Source organism: Cryptomeria japonica, chromosome 5, assembly GCF_030272615.1.
Source record: "Cryptomeria japonica chromosome 5, Sugi_1.0, whole genome shotgun sequence".
NCBI classification, from domain to species: domain Eukaryota; kingdom Viridiplantae; phylum Streptophyta; class Pinopsida; order Cupressales; family Cupressaceae; genus Cryptomeria; species Cryptomeria japonica.
The window spans coordinates 403,709,923-403,732,003 of record NC_081409.1 but is presented as its reverse complement, the minus strand read 5'-3'; the positions used below and the strand labels follow the sequence as shown (position 1 = coordinate 403,732,003).

Here is a 22,081-nt window from a genome sequence, read left to right as displayed (position 1 = left end):
TTAAGTGTTTTAAATGTTGGATTCCTATATAACGGGGCCTTTGCACATGAAATGTTATAATTATTTCAATAAAGTCTTTGTGAGGGAAAATAGATAATTATTACATTTTTTAAATGTATAATTCCCTCCAGAAAATAACTACATTAGGAGGTGTTGGGGCTCATTTTAAGCTCACCAATGTGCCAACCCTCTTCCAATTGTGATGAATGGAATTTTCTGACTTTATTAAAGAAAATTTGTGTTGGTCTTCTTTAACAACATTCTGATTTATAGTCAAACATGCTTAGAACACATAAAACTCCTAGATATAGTGCTAGCTATTCTAAAACAGCAGACTTTTGCTAAGGGAAAAAATGTGAGTTTCGGATGCAAAAGATTTTGTACCTATGCCACATAACCAATAGGGTAGGAGAAGAAATGGATCCAACCAAGGTGCAATCCATCCAAGAATGGCCTATTCCAAGGGCACTACCACAATCACAAGGATTATTTGGTTTCCGTAGCTACTACAGGAGGTTTATTAGAGGATTCCACTGGTCCATAGTAGCAGAAGAGTTGTTTGACCATTTAAAGACTGTAATGTGCATTGGCCCTTTTTGAGCCCAATTCAACAATGCCTAAATTTTCATAAGTCTAAGCCCTCATGTCCATTTGGCCTTATTATGCCCATTACTTATAACCAATCTAAGAAAATTTTGAATGGTTATCCCTTGGTCAAAATTTCCTTTGTGTTGTTCTTCATCCCTCTCAATATCCTCATCATATGTTAGAAGCTGCAAAAATCCAAAAAAATGCAAATTTGGGAGTATTTGGATTGTTTTCTTAACTTCTATAGAGTTGCAAACTTTTGGTCAACTACCAAACATTTCATACTTATCCATTGTTCTAGCTTGACCTCCTAGTCCACATAAAGTCCCCATAAGGTCTCTTGAGTACTTATCCCTTTCCATTTCCTTCACCTCTTCTTGTTTGTCAAATTTCGATAGACATCCAAACTTTGTCCTTATGTCCCAACCTCCTTTCCTTTCTTACATCCCCACAAATCTCCCTTTTCATCACCTTTGTGGACTTTCAAAGTAGGTCCTAACTTCTTCCTTCTCCCCACATCCACTTCCCCCTTTCAACCCTACAATTTTTCCTTGCATCGTTCCCTCTCCAACCTAAAAAATTGCTTTTTACCATCAAACTTACTCCAATCCTTCCATAAATCTTTAGGTGGACTTCCGAACTTCAATAAAATGTCTTATCCCAATGTCTACTTTCACATTAAATCCCCGTGAAAGTTTTCGATGCCTTTTCTTGTGTAGTTCTTCTTGTGCAAAGTTCAAGTTGACTACCAAACAATCATTTGTCAACCCTAATATCCTATTCCCCATGTCTAGCCACACAATAAAATCACACATTCCCCTTTTTCACTTCAAAACATAAATCAGAATTCTACATTTTCTCTTGTTTGGCTCAACCACTCTCTTGAACTTCCCAAAACACCACTAATGACTAGATTTGACCTTAGACCTAGTGCAACAAGTCTTTTTTGCCTAAAATACCATCGCCCACCTCGATGGCATGGATGTGTATACAATTGCAATGATGGATGATGAAGACTTCAAAATTAATGCTCACGCTAGTTCTCGATCTTCTAGATCATGTGGTTTTTACCTTATCTTGCATGCAAAGATTGCAATATCTTGTTCTTCATCAATTTTATGCAAGCAACTAAGGAAAATATTTTCTACTTCCCTACGCAATCCAAAACGCTTATAATGACTTGGGAAGCCATGCAACCATATGGAAGATGGCTTTCACAAGTCTTCTAGTACTAATGGACTTCTCTAAGACTTGATTTGTGTATAGAAACATGGGGTTGCTGATCTCAAAGGCATGGTTCTAAGTGTATGACCACAACTAGACATGGATAGCCTATGCAAATGCAGACGATTGTTGTTCTTCTTCCCAAGTTACATGGTGGTCTACAATAACAAAAATATTATTTTTTTCAAAATAAATTTCAAAAAGGGGGGATGGAATAATAAGATGCAAAGCTGAAAACAAATGGCCAATGTTATAGACCATTAGGATTCCTTTCCCACAATAGCTCCAGGGCATTATCTACATTATAACTTTCTAGGTTTTCTCCCAAATTGTAATATCATGCTACAAATCTAAATGGAATATTTTTAAATATGTTGATTTAATTTCTTTTTTAGTGTCTCCGCGAGTATTGTACACATTTCTAAAGGTCTTATTGATTTTCTTAATCACATTTGCCAATGCAAGTGATATTTTGACTATTTTGTCAACTAGAAGGTAGTAAAACACTTGTAAAGATTTTGCAAGCCATCTTATCAAAACAACACAAGTAATGTATAGGTTTGTTGTCAATAACTAACATAGATTGAACTAGTTGTTTTGCAGTATCATCTACGTTTTTGTTTGCATGCATAAAGCCCAATTTAGAGTTTTATTTTTCTCTTTTACCCATTGGCATGCATTTTCTCAAAACTGTGCCATTCAAAAAGAAAACCCTACCCACCTTTGAGCAACCTAGGAAACCATTAAGATTCACAAATGGATACGATTTGACAAAGGAAGACTTTCAAATGCCTCTCATACCTATAGGTCCCTCAAAGACATGAGTTGTATACAAATATCATATGGTTGTTCAAGCAACGGGCATGGTTTCAAACTTTCAAGTGTACAACCATGTGAAGATGATGCAACAAACATGGTCAACCTAAACATTCATTGGTCAATCCTCTATTCCCACCCAAGGATTAATATTGAATGTAATGCTATAAATACATGTTTTTAAGATGTAACAATGATTGGACACTAAGCTAAGTTTTTACAATAAGTGTTTTTGGGCAGATTCTAAGGTATCAAATGATGAATGTATGGCTTTGCAAATGATGAAGCATTGTTTGTAGAATAGGAGAAGGGGATGTTTATAAGGTTTTCTCTGTAAATCTCTCTCTATTATAGGCTATAATATCTCAGAAGGGGCTTTGAACTAGTTGTTGTCTCTAACTTGTCACAATTGCTAGTATGATTGCAACAAAATTTGACTAGTGTATGACAAGAATTCTAAAGTAGAGCCAAAAAAATTGTAATGGTCTTCTTTTGTTGCATGTGGGGTATTATTGCCCTATAAAGGATAACTATGTTCATTTGCAAGTTTCACTACCTTTTGGGGTTGTGTATGTACAATCTTTGTTCCATTTGCTGTTTTGCAAACATGTTCTCATCCTCTTTGTAAGTTGAGACTATATTGACCAATTGAGTAGGCAACAATCTAATTGATACCGGGTTCTCCCCCTAGAAGGCTCGGTCCCAATCCAATTCGAACCCGGTACTAGTCCCAGTTCGATCTCCCTACGGATCCGGCTAGGGTATGTTGAACAGTGTGTTGGTTCATCCTAGGCGAACCCGAAAGCCCAACCCGACCAAAAACAAAAAAATTGCATATGAATAACAAGTCAAATTCTATTTTTAACCTTCATGATTTGCATTACCAAAAATGGAAGGAATCAAACCTCGAACGAGACTGAGTGGAAGTGAGACATACCCACATGGTACTTGGGAAAGCAAGGACATACCCTAGTTGTCCAATGATGTGCCCAAGCACTCCCAACCACATCGGAAGCCTAGTCTACATTTTTCAACCAAAAAAACATTTTTTAACATTTAAAAGAAAAAGCTTTTTAAAGGCCTACAAGCACTAAAAATGACTAGCATCATTCATTTCACAAATCACAAAAGCAGCCAATATCATTCCCCTTTGGGAACTTAGTATATGTGCATTCCAACTTGCATCTCCTTTCACACAAGCAACAAGACTACAAGCAAGGGGAGACAAAGATGTGGGATATAGAGCCAAAGCATACTAACTGCAATGCTTCCACTTCTCAACTTGTTGCATTTGAGAAATCAGAAAGCGAGAACACTATTAGTGCAAGTTGCATTGCTATTGCGTGTGGTTTATCTAATGTCAATGATGATGATGACATTGATGATTTAGAGAATCCATTTGATGATTAAAAGTTAAAAGTTCCAATTGTTGAAACCAAGATTGCATGGGTACAGGGGTACTTGGAGACGTCGGAGACTGGTACTGGTACTGGTACGGTTATTTTTTCAAAATAGGAGATGGGGGTACTTGGAGACGCCAATTTTTTTTAATATAATTTAATAATTTATAGAAAATCTGAAAATATTTAATATAATAACATTGAACTTTCAAAACAATAATTAACATTAACTAGGAAGTTTAGGTACATAAATGTGAAATGAGTATAGAATGTGAAATGTGAAACATGTATTGGCAGGTGTGAGTATATTATTTTTTAAATTTTTTTACTAATTAGTAATTTACCAGAATTATTATATAATATAGTAATTTCTGGTAAAAATATTTATAATACTGAGTATTAGTATATAAAAAAATTAAATTAGAAGTATTATGAAACATTGAAAATTATTAAATTAATTTTTTTTGAAATAAATTAGTCTGTTTAATATTACTCTATTTAAGCAATGACAATATTTTTTATTTTAAGTATATGAACTGTGAAATTTTTCTTTTTCATTTATTTCACAGTATATAAACTGTGAATGTTCGAAACATTCACAGTTTATATACTGTGAAATACATTATAAATGCAAAAACAAATTCACAGTATATAAACCGTGAATGTTCGATGGTTAATACCATCGAACATTCACGGTTTATATACTGTGAATTTGTTTTTGCATTTATAATGTATTTCAGGTATTAACCATCGAACATTCATAGTTCATATACTGTGAAAAATCGTATAACCCAAAAAAATCGTAGAACCCATGAAAAAACGACGGTAAACAAAACGATAATTAGAAAATCAAAATATTATTGCGATTACAGATTATCTTTTGTTTCACAGTTCACACAGAACAAATTCGATTCGGATTACCCTTCCTCGCCCGTAAAACCCAAAAATCCCTTTGCGTGGTTAAAAATGCCTGAATAAAATAATTCGCGCAACTCAGATGTGTTCGGCAGTGTTTTGATACAAAAAAAAGAAACTTTTTAAGGTTGCGACAGTGTTTTGACAGGCGGAAAAGTTGCAAAAAAGTTGCACGTCACTATTCCCGACCAAGATTCGTCGAGATACTTGCTCCCATCTCCCACCCAAGTCTCCCAGACGCACCAGAGAATCCTTAGGCGCCTCCAGTACTGGATACGCAAACCAGTACCGGATACCCATACCAGGTGGTTAGGGAGACGTTTCCCTGCAACCTAGGTTGAAACAATGAAGCTTGAACTCAATATTATTATTTTGATATTGAACTTGAAGTATCGTTGTGACTTATTTCACACATCGCCGCATTGCAAATGGGGACCCCTAGTTGTTTGCTTTTTAGGGTTTTGTCTTAGCTTTGCAATTTCGTAAATCCATTTTTTTGGAGAGTTTTAGAGTTTTTCAAGAGTCATCCGAGCCAAAGAGAGAAATCATGCTCAAAATTGTGTCTGGAGTCTAGACGTCACAGAAGCACTCAAAAGGCCTGAAGGGCAAAGATCGCAATCGCTTAAAATCAATTCAGACACCTTCCTATTTTTGAGGAATTCTCCTTTTTTGCTTTTTTCTGCACTTTTTATTTTTGGCACTTTGGGACCAATCCATGAAGTAGCTTTTTTTCACTTGCTTTTTGCTTTTTTTGCTTTTTTGAAAGTAGACCTAGGATTGGGTCCCTTGGGTCATGGCATCAACAGTCCCATCTTCAAATCAAAAATTTGTGTCTCCAAGTGTAAAAAGCAGGGTGAAATCTCCGGACAAGGTTTTGTTCCAAATAAGCATGCACAATAGCAAATCAACCTTGAAGTTAGCCATGCCAAAGGTAAAGATGGCACATGTAGAGAAAAGTTCATCCAGAAAGATGGCATAGAGATAGCCAAGTCTGATCATCTCTTGGCATGCAAGTTGTAAGATCCGTCCAACGAGCCTAAAGTTCGCCATAACAAAAATAGCTATCAATTTTGCCCAAGCTAACATGGCATAACACTCTCCAAGTCCGCCCTAGGAAGAAGTTGAATGGCAAGACAAACACCAAGTCCGCCCAGCAAGAAAGAAAGATGATCAACACACTATGAAGTCCACCTTGGTCAAAGTGTCCAAACAGCAGCAAACTCCGCCCAAGCACTTGGTGGATTTGGCATGGCACATGAAAGTTAAAGTCTGCCCTAGCACAAGTAAAACGTCCAAAGGTTCATGAACTCCGCCTAGCACTTGAAAAGAATGTCCAAGGCATAGCAAAGTTCGACCTAGGCATAAGTGGACATCGTCCAAGATGTTATGAAGTCTGCCTAGGACGAATGTCAAGGTGGTTAGTCCAAGGTGAAGTCCGCCAAAGTAAAAAGCAATGATCAAATGAAGTATGGCTTGGAAAATAAGAAGTTTGCCTAGGTAAAATTGGCATGAAGATGATCAAGTTTGCCAAGGAAAAGAAGAAATGGCTAGAGAAAAAGACAAACGTGACATGAAGCACATGAAGATCCACCATTAACAAAGGATCAATCAAGTTTGGAGGTTGAAAAATCAATCCAACACTTAGAATATTTTGGTATTTTTCCAACACTTAGAAATTTTCAAAATATCCAACACAAAAAAAATTTCAAACTCGAGAAGAATCTAGAAGGTCCTATGCCAACTCACTCAAAGGGAAGATTAAAGTTCCATTTTGGAAGAAATAAAACAAGTCCAAGTTCGATGAACCTAAGGAAAACATAAAACAAAAAAAACATGAAGTTTCTAAAAATCGAACTTCTCCAACTCTATATCAATTCGACTTGTCCTTCTCAATTCATTCTCAAGTTGAAGATTGAAGTTTGAAGGTTTTTCACTCTTGAAGTTTTGAAAGAGAGATTTTTTTTTTAAGATAAAGTGAATTTTTGAGGTGAATTTTTGAAGATAAAGTGAATTTTCGACGTGAATGTTTTGAAGATAAAGTGAAATTTCTGAGTTGGACATAATTTCCAAGAGAACAAAGCGCTTTTTATAAGTTAAAGACAGAATTTTCAGAATTGAAGGCAGATTTTCAGTCAAAATATAATTTCAAAGGTTAATGACCACCAAAGGAGGACCTTCAAGAAAGGCTCAGATGAAGTTCACCAATAAAGGGTTGCAACCAAAGTCAAAGATCAATTCCAAATGGAAAAATGTCACAAATACCAACCTCGGGCACATGGACTTCAAAGATTTCAAGAGAATGTGTGGGCAAGATGGATTTTTGCCAACACCTATTGCTCGCCGGATGATAAAAAATGGCATTGTCCAAGCAGCTGGATTCCCACCAGCTATGGAATGTGCTGAGCTTATGGTTGAATGTGCCATACATTACAATGTCCAAGAGAGAGAAATTGTTGCACCAGATGGAAGAGTATTGGCTCATCTCGGAGAGTTAGCCATCTAGGAAGCATATGGGATACCAAATTACAATCGCTATAAATCCAAAGAAGAAATCAGGAAACTTTATGAAGATCAGCCTGAACTTTGTGCAACAAATATTAATATATAGTGGCTGGAAAAGCCAAGATCCAGTCTTAAGAAAGTGCCAAAGAGATTATTTCGCACTGACTTCAAGGAGTATGGTAATATCATTTTACTGCTGAATAGAGTAATGGGCAGCCCTCAAAGTGTGCTATTTGAAACATGGATGTCATATTTTATCGATGAAATCACCTCTGGAATTAAAATGTTCAATTGGTCCAGAATAATCAGCGACGACCTAATAGAGCAGCTGAAAAATTTGGAAAGGACGAAGTCCTTTTACATGAGCTCCTACATTATCTATCTACTAGCAAGAAACTACAAATACACCGGATTGATTTGCAAAGGCATAGTAGGCAAAATGAATTCAAGTCCTATAATTGCTATCCGAAGTTGCAACTTATCGAGAAGGCCCACTTCAAGCGGGTAAATGATGCGTTCTTGATGTAAATCACCAGAACATTGCAAGCAGGAACCCATCAGAGGCTCACTCAGGAAGCCAAAAGTTTGATAAGCAAGTATGGATCCTGGTTTATCCAATTTCCAAGATTCACATAGATATGAGTCTATGGATTTACCGGATGTCCTTATCAACTTCCAATCTATCCCACTAATAGAATGATCTTGCTAGAAGTTCTGAGGCAATTGGCAACGTATCAAGGCTTCCAAAGAACCAAGCAAAAAGAAACCATTTCCTTTCCATTTCTCATTGGAAATATGTTGGAGTCTTGTCCAATAGCACAGGTAGCTGAGAGTGCCAGATTGGAAATGCAAAGGTATCCATTCATATTTTACCGATTTAGGGCTGATTTTGATCCACACAACCATATTGGATCAGTGAATGCAGAAAAATACAAACATAGGATTGATTTGGAAGATTTTTGGGCGAATGTTGTAGACGAGTATGACATCAGAAAAAGACTATGGAACAACCGAACTTTTCCATGTGCCAGATCAGTTTGAGGATGAAGGATAATATGTTCAGTCGCGCTTTGATGAGAATAGGCCTCTTCCTCTTGTAAGATGGTCAAAACCCAAACTTGCAGCTTTAACCGCCTTGATGCGACTAGTTGCTAAGTATTCACAGTGGTGGTTTGATCAGCAAGTCCAAGTGCTATGGTGAAGAAATTTGACTCTTACCTATAACTTGATGGGTGAAATGGAAACATATTCTTCAAATGCAGAAACATCTCAAAGTGCCATGCCAATCGAAAGCATCAATTCAAGAAAAAGGAAGGAAATAGTTGATGACCCTTCAAGGTCAAAGGGGAGGAAGTCGTGAAAGAGAAACTTGCTCAAAAGAAGCAGAGATTAGAGCCATCCCATTCTGCTACGTCTAGGAATTTGGGCAGCCTAATGATTATTGAGGATCATCCACTTGATGAAATAAAAATTCCTTCTCCAATCCATGAGGGAAATGTGATGTCAGTCCAGCAGAAAGATGAAGAACTTCCATCTCCTACAAGAACAGAGATATTGGAATCAGATGATGAAATGGATATCTGGGCGATGAATTTCAGGAGGGAATGATTTCCGCTCTTCGAGGAGCTTAGGATATTCCATGTGAAGAATGTAATCAAGAAGAGGAAGGCATTGAACAACCTATGATTCCTAATTGGTTGAAGGAAATATTGAAGATGAAAGTACCTATGGAAGTAGTCCAGGAAGAAGATGACACGGCTGATTTCTTGGCCAAATTAGGGAAGGTTGCTGAAAGAAGCCTGCCAGGGAGTTTTCCACAATCTAGAGAGATGAGACAGGTTGTTGTACAATTCAAATTGTTGTACCAAAAGTGGACAAGTCAAAACAAAATATTGCTCATCAGGAGTATAAAATTACAACTTTCAACTTGGAACCAACTACAAAGGGTCAAGAGGTGGAAGACTCAGACAATTCAATTGCTTCCATGAAGGCAAGACTGGACAAAGAGGTAGGAAAGAAGAAAGAATACAAGAAGGAAATTGAATGCTTGAAGAAATACATTCAACACTTGACCAAGCCACTTAACCAAGGCAATGCAACAGCTCCTCCACTTTTGAATCCCTCACAAGAAGCAATTGAAAATTTTGAAGAAGAAAAAGTGATAGCAAGAGAGACTAAAGAATGGATGGCAAGCAAAAGAGAAGAAGAAGCCACATTCATGGACAGATTGATGCTGACGTACGGGCAAACATCCTCTTTACTCTCCAAAATTGCAAGCATGGCAGAAGCACGGGCTAACCTTCAGGATGTTCAAGACAAAATTATCTCATGCCTTAGAATACTGAAAGGTGTTCCTAAACAAGAAATGATTGATGGAAAGATAATTGCAACAGGAGCTGCATATAATTTCAACGCATGGCAATGGGCATTGGTTGCACGAAGCAAAGTCTTGGAGAAGGTAAAGGCTTATAGTATTAAGTCCGAAGAGCAAATTAAAGAAATACAAAGCAAAATTTTCCTTGTAACTGCTGATTTGCTTGAAAAGGAGACCATCCAAGAAAATGATATTTGGCTGGAAAATCTTAAACTTAGAGCTCAGGAAATTTTCTTTGCCATCACTGGACCGATCCTGAAGCAAAATTTGACCAAGGCATCGGATTTCTTATCCATCCGGAATGTCTTCCAGAAGCAGGAGTTGGAATGGGAGATTGCATTTGCCGCTTGTGCAGACGACTTGGACAAATGGGAATATAGGATAAATATGCTGCCACATGTCAACATGGAAGAGGTCGGCCCAATCGTGTCCAGGTTCATTGAACACACTGTCGCTCACAAGGTTAAGGATGTACCTTCCTAGGAGATAGCTCTTCACGCCACTTGTCTAGCATGCATTTGTCCCTGGTGTCATTTTGGGAAATTCTATCTAGGGTTGTTGTGTCTTAATCTCAGCTGTTGATCTTAGATCGATCTCAACCTTTCATTTGTTTTCAGAAACTCTATATAAATTCTCATTCTCTCATTTCATTTTGTTGTCGAGAGATTCATGAAATTGTTGCTTAGAGTTATCTTGATAATATAAGCTAATTCGCAGCTTGCTTTGAAATCTTATTATTATCACATGGTTGCATGGTTGCATATCTTTCTTCAACATAGAATAGTTTTGCTTAGAGTAAATTTGCTTTTAAAGTTATTAAATGAATGAAGGATTTGATAGTATAGGTTGGTGAAACTATTGCTCATACTTTCTTTGAATAAATGATTTTTATTCAATGTGTAAAGTTAGCTTGAGCTTATATCGTGGATGCTTAACTTCTACTGTGGATGAATATTGTTTGATGGATGGTATCATTCGTAATCTGAAAATTTAAAGCACAACCTTAGAAGATTGCACCTACTTTGTTTAGTTGTCCTTATTGTGGCGAAGCAGAGTATTGTTATTGGTTTCACCTAATCTCTACCATCTCCCAAGTCCTTAGGAGTAGTATAGAACTTCTAAATCCCTATCCTTTGTCCTTTTTGAAATCCGAAATTGAAAATCCAAAAAAAAAAAAAAAGAGAGAGCATTCATTGCTATATTCGTCTAAGTCCTAACTTGTGGTCAATATTAGTTGAGTGTAAGTCCCCCCTTGTATTTCAACATACATTACCAAGGAAGCTATTCAACATAAAGTCGATTGTTCGCACATATAAACCTTGGAGTCATCGTGTGGTCTTTCTTTGCAATCTTGGCATATGTAGTGATTTTGTTCAAGAGAGGTTAGAGTGTCTTTCGTATTTTATTCTAATGTTTGATGAAAGATAAAACGTACACCAACAAGTATATGATGCTATTATGGTATAATCATGATGCTATAATTACAAGTTAATGGCGGTTTTGTTGTTTATATGATACCATATGATATATTTATGTTGCAATCATGATGTTTTTTCAATTTCGTTCGTCCAATTTATTTTAATTCTTTTTGTATTTATTTATCATTTTTGTTCCTTATTATTCCTTGTCTGTGTTTTGTCTCTTTCTTTTTTTTGCCTTTTTCTCAATTTTGGTGAACTTTCCTAGCTCTTGTTTTTTCATTTATTATTTTGTATTTCTTTAGTTTTTATTAATTCCTTTTGGTTTAGTTCTCATTTAATTAACTCCTCTTTCATTTTTATACATATATTTGTTTAGATAATTTTTGCATTTTTGTTTGTTAGGTTTATATATATATATATATGAAAATCAAAAAAAATCTAAATAACCACAAATACACCCTAACATATATAAATGATCGGTTTATATTTCTTCTTTTGCGATTTCTTTTTATAGTCAGTCATTCCTTTTTGGTCATTTATTGGTTTCTCTCATATTACTTTTTATTCTCTTTATTTTTAGTTTGTTGTAACATATTTTATCTTTCTGCCAACATAGTTGATTTTACTTTATTCTTTCTTTTCTGTTTTTTCTTTTAGTGATTATTTTATTGTGATATTTTAATGAATTATTAATATTTTTTTCCTTTTTGGGTTTGTTTTTCCAATTTCTATTTTGTTCTCATACTCGTTAATTTGTTTCCTTTAGCTTTTGTTGATTAATAATTTTGCTTCATTTTATGTTATTTAGTCTTATCTGTTTTGTCTCCTACCTAGGCCAATGGACACCTATTGACCCATCCTTATACTTTGTGCTCCATCTCTCTCCACCCTTCTCATTCTTTTTTGTCAGTTTAGATCTGCAACCAGCCAATTTTCATTGTCCTTACACTCTCTATCATCCTGACGCTGGATCATGGAGTGTGATCTGAAACGCTGATGTGAAAAATAAACACAATTGAATCCAGAAGAAGAAACCAGTTTATTTTCATGGATTGTGGAAATCTACTAGCATTAAGAAGTATGATATTAGCAATTATTTCTAGTGTATGTTTGTATTTATCCAAAAAAAAACAGAAAAATCCTAATAAATTTCAGTTATTAGAATCCTTTCTAGGCCTATTTTATGTGTTTTAGTCTGGGTTGTCACAATATTCATAATGAGAATTGATGCCACAACTATCTGCAGAAATTGTTGTCAATTAGCTTACCTGTATTTTTATTTCTTTCCATTAAATTGAAAATAAGTAACTTTGTCAGGCTTTGTTTTGATGTCATTTATTCACTAAGTAGTAGCTTTGTGCAACGTAGCAATTTATTTTCTCGAACCCTTGCTTGTTCTTTGTTCAAGTTGTTATTACTTAATCTTATTTGCTAAGGATAACTAGTCCCTGCATTAGCCAGTAGGAGGTTGTTGTGTTTGTCGGTTCTTAGACAGTTTGCTTTCATTCAAAATTTGAAAATCTCGATAGTAAAGTATGATTGTTAACAGTTTAAAGCATGTATTTGAGGTAGAAACATACGCATATAGATATTTAATTTATGCACGCACCCCTCAAAGAATATTATAAATTTGTGTATCTCTATATCTTGTCTATAGTTTTTGGTCTAGGATCATTTTTAGCTTAGGTGTAGATTTGGTTTAGATCCTAGAATGTTTCCCCTTTGAATTTGAAGAGATTTTATGTAATGTCCCCATTTTAGCAGACTTGGATTTTGTGAGATTAGCCTATTATCCTGACCCTCGTAGGCTAATGTGTTGGATAGAGGGTCTCTTGACGATTGGTATCATCTCCAGTGTTCAGAGTGCTTCAGTTTGGTCTTCGTTTGGCATCATTCGGACATCATTTGCTCTACTTCCTATTTTTAGTAAGTCTTGGGATGTTAGAGATGGACCCCTGCTATTTTTAGTAAAGGGGGTATGGTCATTGGCAGCTTCATCATGTCAGCTCCCAGTTCAGACGGCATTCAAAAATGTTGAATATTAATGGAGATATTAATGTTTATTTAGTTTAAATAAACATTAATGTTTTGAGCTTATATTATTAAGTTATAATATAATCTTATATTATAACTTAAGGAAGGGTCCAAGTATCATTAAAGGGGACCATTTAAGTAATTAATTGTGGCTTTTTTACCAAGGTGAAATATTAAATGACAAAGTGAAAATATTATATCATTAAATGTCATTTAATATCATTAATTGATTTAATGTCTTATTGGAGAAAATCGAACCCTCATGGGAAATATATATAAGGCTTTTGAAAAGAAGAGAAGAGGGAATTGATCATTGTTATTTTTGATGAGAAGACTTGTCTCTTGGCTTTGGAGAAGAAGCTGGGGTTTCTGCAACTTGTCCGGAGTATCGGCATTGGAGAAAGTGAAGACTTCATTGCATCAGCAATCTGAGGGTGTGAGATATTCATCTGAAGTTGCTCCTAAGGTTGGCTTCATCTAGAAGTTGACATTGTGCTGATTGGAGATTTATTTTCAGATTTATTGGCGTAGCTGAGGGCATATGTATATGGCAGACTAAGAACATCATACAAAGGGTTTATTTGCTGCTACAGTGTCATGAACAGTGCATGTGAACAGTGCACATGAACAGTGCGCTACAATACCCGTGAATAGTAAACGCTACAGTACTAATGCATTTTAGAAGAGTTAATCTACAGAAATTTAAAGGGGTTCGAAGAGCGATTTTCAGATTGTTGGAGGCTACATTTACTGCTGTTAGTACCACTCATTGGCACGTGGGAATTACATGTATGTATGACAAGTGTTTGTGTTAATGGCAATCTGCTGTAAGTGCATTTTGGTCTCTAAGAATGCATTCCAAATCTTCGTAGAAATGTCTAACAGCTATCTAATCTGCTGTAAGTGCATTATGTCTGACATTCAACATTGATCAGCCACTTAGCTTTCATGCCAACTGTTTGCTTAAATGCCTAATGGTTGTAGGTATACTTTGGGATGCATGACAAGTGTTTGTCTTAATGTCTACTAGCTGTACTAGTTAATTTCAGTCATTTCTTGTGTGTGTAAGCTCTAAAACAGCTAGCATATCATTTTTATAACAACTTTGCATTGTTAGAAGCTTTCCATAACTTCATTTGCAGCGTACAAACCCAAAGAAGACAAATAAAGAATTCACTACAGCAGCTTCAAACATTGTATGCCAAGTGTTTGACAATATTCCTTGGGGTTCAAATAAACGAAACAGGGTCAGATTAGCCAAGGGATATTACATTTTACCCCACAAACTGTTCAATTTTGTGTTCTCTTGCAAAAGACAAATTAAGATGTTAATCACTACCTAGGCATGCATTTCAGGGGTTGGTGTCACTCCATGTGCCTCCTGGGTGCTCTCTAGGTGCCCTTTCACCACTAAAGGGCTGCTATGGCCTGCAGGCACAAATTCTGGAAACTCATATAACTCGAAGGATGTTCAAACTGTCTTAGGAACCTCTTTTACCCACATTTGCCACTTTGCATTGTCAACCAGTCCATCCAGCCCACTTCAAGGCTCCATCTTTTCTCTAATTACCAGTTCTCATCAACAAGATGCATTTCACCAATCTACTTATCAATTCTCTTAATGCCTTTATCAACTTCTTTCTTCCTTCTCCTAAACTGTCTTTCATTAGTTGCTGCTCACATTTCTGGCTTGGCCAACAGATAAAACAACTTCAAGAATGACAACCTCTTTTCAGAATGAGGCAAAAAACAAAATAAATCATGAATGCAGTCATTAAATATGGCTTCCAAATGCAGCAATTTGACAAACGATCATGATAAAACCAGCGATCCATGGAAACGCATCTCCCCCCGCCATGGGCCCACGTCTCCAGGACTGGGAGACGGGGACGTGGTGTCACCTGCTGTCTCGCCACCGCTGCCGAAGACATAGAGACGTCTCCAAGACTTGGAGGAGTCCAGGCATCTCTCGAGGGACAAGGAGACACACAGAAGTCTACCATTCGAGCAATACAAAATGTGACTAAATTTTTTAAAAAAATTATTTTGACCGAATTTTTTGGGTTTGGGGGTTAACCTAATTTGACATGGGCCCCACCCATGCCCCCTATGCATTACAAAACCCCTAAAATTAGTGATTTCACTCACATTTCTACTTCTGATTTTTTTTTACAGTAGGGTGAAGAGGAGAAAAAACTCAGAAAAGAGAGATTGAAGGAGTGAAAACAGTGAGTGCAAGTGTAAGAGGAGTAAAAAGGAGCAAGAGGATTCTACAACATTTTGGAGAGATTTCTCAAGCACAAGGCAAGGTTATTTCTTGTTTTTTGTTTATTTCATTTTTTGATTTTTGATTTTTTTAATTTTTTTGTTATTTAAACTTTTTTTTTCTTTGATTCATTTCAAAATCAGATTTGATGTTGAATCTTGAGAGCAAAATGATGAATGAAATGATGACCCTCAAGATTCAACATCAAATTTTAAAATTTGGTTTCAAAATTGAAATTTGTTAAACTAGGCTGAAACTACATGCTTATTGGATTTATTTTTATTTTGCGAAAAGCAGTGTCACTATCATAATGAGCTCTCATAACATGACTGAGGATGAGATGGAAATCCATTCTCATAGTGGAAATGATTCAAATTATGAACCTGAGGTTGAGGGTGGTGACCACGGGGCTGATCCTAGAGCCCAAACTAATTCCATGGTAATTGCACCAGCTAGTACAAGTTGCTCTTCTGAGCTATTGGCACAGTTTGCTAGAGATCTTTAAAATCTTAAATCTCCTCTCAAACAGTTTTCTTCAACAATAGCAGGCACATCATGGACAGGTGGGAGCACAAGGAAGTGGCAATGCAACATTTGTGGTCTTGCATGGTTTGGTAGCATGACTAGTGTCAATACACACTTCATTTTTTGGAGAGGAAAAGGTGTGGATCTCTGTCTCTTTTTGGAGGATCCTAAAAACATTCAATAGAGAATTGAGATCAACAAGCTTTAGGGCATCCTGATGATAGTGCAGTTGCAATCCCTACTACTTTGTCTGGTAGGCCAGCGCTTCAGCAAAGCTAGCAAGTGCAACATACTTTTTCTCATGCATTGCAAACGAGAGGAGTGATGTCTAGACCTTCATCCACTTCAACTTCCAATGCCATGGCCCAATCACGAGAGGTTAAGAGCATAGGGAAACACAAGATGCAAAGTAACCCCATAGCTGATTTGTTCAAGGTACAGCTGAAGGATGATATAGATGATGCCATTGGCAGGTTCTTCTTTGCCAATGGCATCCCATTTCATGTATCTCGGTCTCCTTATTATAAGGAGATGATGTCGATGGTGGTGAAGGGAGGACCATCATATGTGCCACCACGTGAGACCAAATTGAGGACCATGATCTTGGATAAGAACTATTCCAAGATCAATGTTTTGATTGAGAAGATGAAGGCATGTTAGGTGGCCTCTGGATGCGGCATAGTTATGGATGGGTGGATGGACATTAGCCATCATCCACTCATCAACATCATGGTTACATGTGTAGAGGGCGCACACTTTCTTAGAGCAAATGAATGTACAAGGCATCACAAAGATGTTGATTTTCAATTTGAGGTCCTTAGGGAGGCTATTGAGGAGGTTGGGCCACAAAATGTGGTCCAAGTAGTAACAAATGCATCCCATGTGTGCAGATCAGTAGGGAAACTTATTGAAGCAGCCTATAGACATATTTGGTGGACTCCATGTTGTGTGCATGCCATGAACAATGCACTCGAGGACATGAGGAAGATTGACTGGATTTAAGGAATGGTCAACAATGCCAAAGATGTGCAGATATTTATTTGCAACCACCACACTTCACATGCACTCTTCAGGACCTTCTTTAAGGAGGAGTCCTTGAAACCAGTTGAGACTAGATATGCATCCTATTTCATTCTCTTGGAGAGAATAATTGAGTTGAGGAATTGCAATCCATGTCAACCTTAGCCACGTATAAATCCGATCTAAGATAAAAATAAAATGGCTAAATCACTACCTAAAAACCTCCTAAAAGTCCTAAAAACACTAAACCTTAAGGCATTTGCCTTTAGAACCTTTTCGGGCTTTACATTCTATTTGAACATTGACCAGCTAAACCGGTCGAAATCATTTAAAGACCACTAGCTAAAGGGTTTAGTTTCATGGTGGGATCGGTCTCCGATTTCCAGCCAAAGCATGCACAAGCCCCATCCCTATAGGATGGCGGGGTCTGAGTTTGCAGGTTTCTTCCTTTACCCTGCAGGACCTACAATACGGTTGCTCAACTGTCGCGGGATAGCAGGATGGGTGTCAACAAAGAGGATTTCCTATCCTGCATGGCTTTCTCTTGATGCAGTTTTACGCCGCGGGATAGCAAGATGCACCAAAAGGCCTAGAATATATTATCCCGCAGTGGTCGTAGGACAACAAAGTTGATAGCGTAGGACAACGGGGTGGGTCTAGCATAAGACAAAGATGGTCTCCCTACCATCCCGCGAGGCAAATGCAAAGAATCAAAAGGCCTCGCGGGGTAACAAAACACAAAGAGACATGCTCTGCCCCACCACCCTGCAAGGCATAAAGGAGCATAAAGAAAAGAATGTGAGGTAACAAGAGCATGGGGAGATCAATGCTCCCCACCATCCTACGCTAGAGGTATAAGGCGATTGACATGGTGAGACCGGCCCATCACGTGGCATGCGTGCAGCCGTCTGATTTTCATAAAGGGGTCGATCAATGACCATGTTTTAAACATTCAATTGAGCCCTTTGGAGGGCTATGTGGCGCGATCTCGCGCACCCATCTAAGTGCGACGAGGATGAACCGACAGCCCAATTTCAAGGTCCCACACTTGGAGGCTATTTCAATGTGTCACAGGGTTGATGATCAAGGTTGTTCATCAAGCGAGCTGACTTTTGTGACAACAGTTATGACAACATAGTGGAATAGGTGGGCCAAGGCCAAGACAGAGCAAGGGGGAAGGGTGAAGGAGATAGTGAAGAGTGATGTGTTTTGGACTGATGCAAAATACATAGTCTTCATCATTGCTCCAGTTTACCAAGTCATCAGATATGGCAATGGGGATGCACCTAACCTTGGAGAGGTGTATGAGTACATCAATTCTATGCTTGACCAAATGAGGGTTGTTTTGTAAGTGAAGGACCCCACTTTAGCATTCTACAATGAGCACATTTGGCCAATCATTCAACACAGATGGGACAAGCTCAATACTCCCTTGCATACGGCTGCCTATGCCTTGAATCATAAGTGGTACAAGGCTAGGCCCAATAGAGTTACACCAATTCAAGATGATGAGGTGAAGACAAGGTTCTTTAGGTGCATAGAGAAGATGTATGATTCTAGAGATGTCAGCATAATTTGCACTGAATAGACAAAATTTGCCACTCTTAGGGGTTATTCAGACGCGACAAAGATGGATATAGAAACTATGGCACAGGAGGACCTACTTTTGTGGTGGAATTGTCATGGTCAAAAATCTTTGACTAACACTCTAGCAATCTGTATGCTATCCCAAGTTTCTAGTTCTTTAGTTGCTGAGAGGAACTGGTCTACATATAGCTTCATCCACTCTCTTGAGAGGAACAAACTTACCTCTAAGAGAGCAGAGAAGCTTGTGTTTGTACATAGTGCTTTACATTTCATTGACCTCAAGACACTTGTGTAAAAAGAGAGTCCAGCGGCACGTGCAATGTAGAGCCAGAGGAGCCATCACAGGTTGATGAGGATGCTACCACTTCAAATAGAGGGCTGGTTGGTATTAGTTTGAGAAACCTTGACCATGACTAATCCAGCAGTTCCAGTAATGAGGAGTTTGCAAATGATAAGAGGCCTCCCTTTGCTACATTTTGACATTTTGATATTTGTACTTAAGTCTTAATTTGATATCATGTTAATAAAAGTAATGCTATTGCTACTCATTGTAATGATGTAATCATCTTTATGATACTAGATTTTCATATTTTCGATATAATAGAAATCTCCAATTTGACAATTTCATTTGTCAAATTTTATTTAGCATTCAAGAAATCTTCGTATTTAGTATTTCAAGTTTTACTAATTTTCCATAATTTCATTTGAAATGTAATTCTTATTATATTATATATATTTTCACATAGTTTTCAAAGTACTATATGTATATCAGCACCACCACCTCCTACCGCCGTCCCTTAACTTAGGCCCTTTGTCCCCCCATCCCCGAAACCCATTCCCGAGACCCCCCATCCCCAACAGCCGTGGAACACTAGATAAAACATACATAGATGGGCTTATTATATGAAGTCTTGTAGGGCTGCAACAGAACAAATTAGATATTTTCCAAGGTCAGCCATTTAATAGACCCTCAGATTAGCTGCAATATGTCTATAAGACTACCCCCGTGCCACAACATTCACAAGGCTCTTCTAGACATTCTGGAAGTAGTAAGAAAGCCTCTAGAGAAATTTCTACAATAACTTCCATCAAAATTTCATCAAATTCCTTACTAGCTTCTTAAAGGAAAGGAGGAAAGGATGACAGGGTCAATAAAGACAAGAAGAAAAGGAAAAAAACCTAAAGCATGCTCACAATTGTTCAAAAGGTGAGAATTTGAAACATCTAATCAAATCCTATCATAATAAGAAACTTAGACTTAATACAATTGAATGCTTTTTGATATTGAAAAAACAATGAGCAAGTTGTTTACCTTAGGTCTTTCGATCTATGTTACCCCTAGTTTTGGGGACAGGGACGGTGGTATGCGTTTTCGAGATGGTGATTTTTTTTGCCAATTTTGGGGATGGCTAGCGGACGGGAAAGCGGATGGCTATATAAAAATAGGGAAAATTAAAATATATATGAAAATTTAAAATATTCATTTGAAAACATGGATAAAGCATCCACATATACATTATAGAACCTTAACATATAAGAACTAGCAGAGTTCTTATGCCCAATTTGTGTTAAATTCAGAGTCAAAGTCAAATTGCTTATAGAATTCATTGTCAAAATTCACTGTCAATATGCAGAATTTATGGGGACGTCCCCTAGGAGTCCCCTATCCCCTGGACGTCCCTGGGACAGGGATGCCTAAAAAAACAAACCAGGGATGCATCCCTGAGTAACATAGCTTTCGATGAATTAAATAATTTATTTATCATTTTATCTCTAATTATGAATAATTTATAATGATAATTGTGCTCGTACATTAGCAGACTGATTGTTTGGATCTCTAAAAAAGAATGGCATAGTATATATATATGGCTATCAGTCAATGATAGATAAGCTTAATTTTTCAAACCATGTGTCCTTTGTTTTGTGCATTTGCATTTAGTTACCATGCCACAAGGCCTCTGGAGAGTATTGAAAAACATTAAAAGGTTAAATAGACTACATTCAGTCCACAAGCCTTTAACCAACCATGATTCAAATGCTGTCAACAGTCAAATGTAGAACAAACCTTGATTGCGTCATGAAATTTATTGGAAAGTTCCAACCTTTTCTGCTGCCCTTCTGTTGAAACCTTTCTACATTCTTCCTGTCAAAAACAAAGCTTAACCATCAACCTATAATGATCATTCTGAATAGTCATTTGCCAATGACCAGAAAGCAACATGCTTTATTGATTCTTATAAATTTACTATTTAGTTGTCGCTTCACATTTCAAAAGTTAAACCACAACACAATGAAAAACAAAGTTCTCTTTGCCAATTTCATGAACATCCCTGTAGCCAGATGGGCATGTTTGGAAAATAATTTGCTTTGTATCACCTTAGAACTGAAAGAAGAAACTAATTGGTGTTCAAGAAAATTTCTTTCAAACCATAAACAGCTACAATGACAAAATAACAAAAGATTCAGATATTATGATTTACATCATAGTTTGACATACCAAAATTTCAGAACAACAAATGATTATAGAACTCCATGAAAGTTGGTTTATAATGTACTCTTTTTTAAATGTATTTCATATAGCCCTTTGCAACCTCCATTGATATGAATACACAAAAAACATGAAGGTTCCACCATACTATCTTCAATTAAAAAAAAACAAGAAATGATGTTAGGAAAGCCATAAACAGAAATATTTCATTCAAGTAAAATGAAATATCCCCTGTAAAGTATTGACTGAATTACAAGGAATATTTACTGATAATCTGACTTTTTCAATCTGCGTGTTATGCGGTTTTGTGTTTGCGTGTTATGCTGACAGAATATCTCAGAAATTTTCAGTTTGACATGGGGGTCATCCAGCACATATTTCACATGATTTAACAACTATTAATGACTACTATTGATTGAATGGTTTCTAAGAATGCATAAACAACTGTCTTATGATGTATTATATCAGATTAAACCCACAATCATGAGCTTACAGCTAGCTGGCATTATAACAAACAGTTGACATACAACCTCAGAAAATCATGTATGAGACGCAACCATCACTCCTCCCTTTCTTATTTCAAATGATGATAAAATAGCACATTTGACAGCACTATGATCAAACTCTACGGCCAAATTGAACCAAAACACATTGACTATTATCAATGACCACTTTCAGATTTTCTGAAGACAAATGATAGGTATGGACTCATGTATACAAACTGAGATTACAATGAATTATCAATGTCAAATGAACCTGGAGTATAGCGCCTTGAAGAAGCAAGCAATATCATTGACTAAGAAGCCTACAATCAGCTGTTGAAACCTTTGTCTTCAGAAATCGTCCCCTTTGCTGTAGTAGAATGGACTGATATTGATTACAGCCTGCTGCTAGCTTCAATCTTTCGCCCAAAAAGATCAC

General features: G+C 36.9%; 1 protein-coding gene across 1 annotated transcript in view; it reads right to left on the bottom strand.

Moving 5' to 3' along the window:
* LOC131076485 (uncharacterized) overlaps window positions 1–22,081 on the bottom strand; it is a 265,484-nt gene that overhangs the window by 53,826 nt on the left and 189,577 nt on the right. Inside the window, exon 6 of the mRNA XM_058013697.2 lies at window positions 20,738–20,815. Coding sequence (XP_057869680.2) covers window positions 20,738–20,815 — 78 coding nt within the window. The remainder of the gene's footprint in view (window positions 1–20,737; window positions 20,816–22,081) is intronic.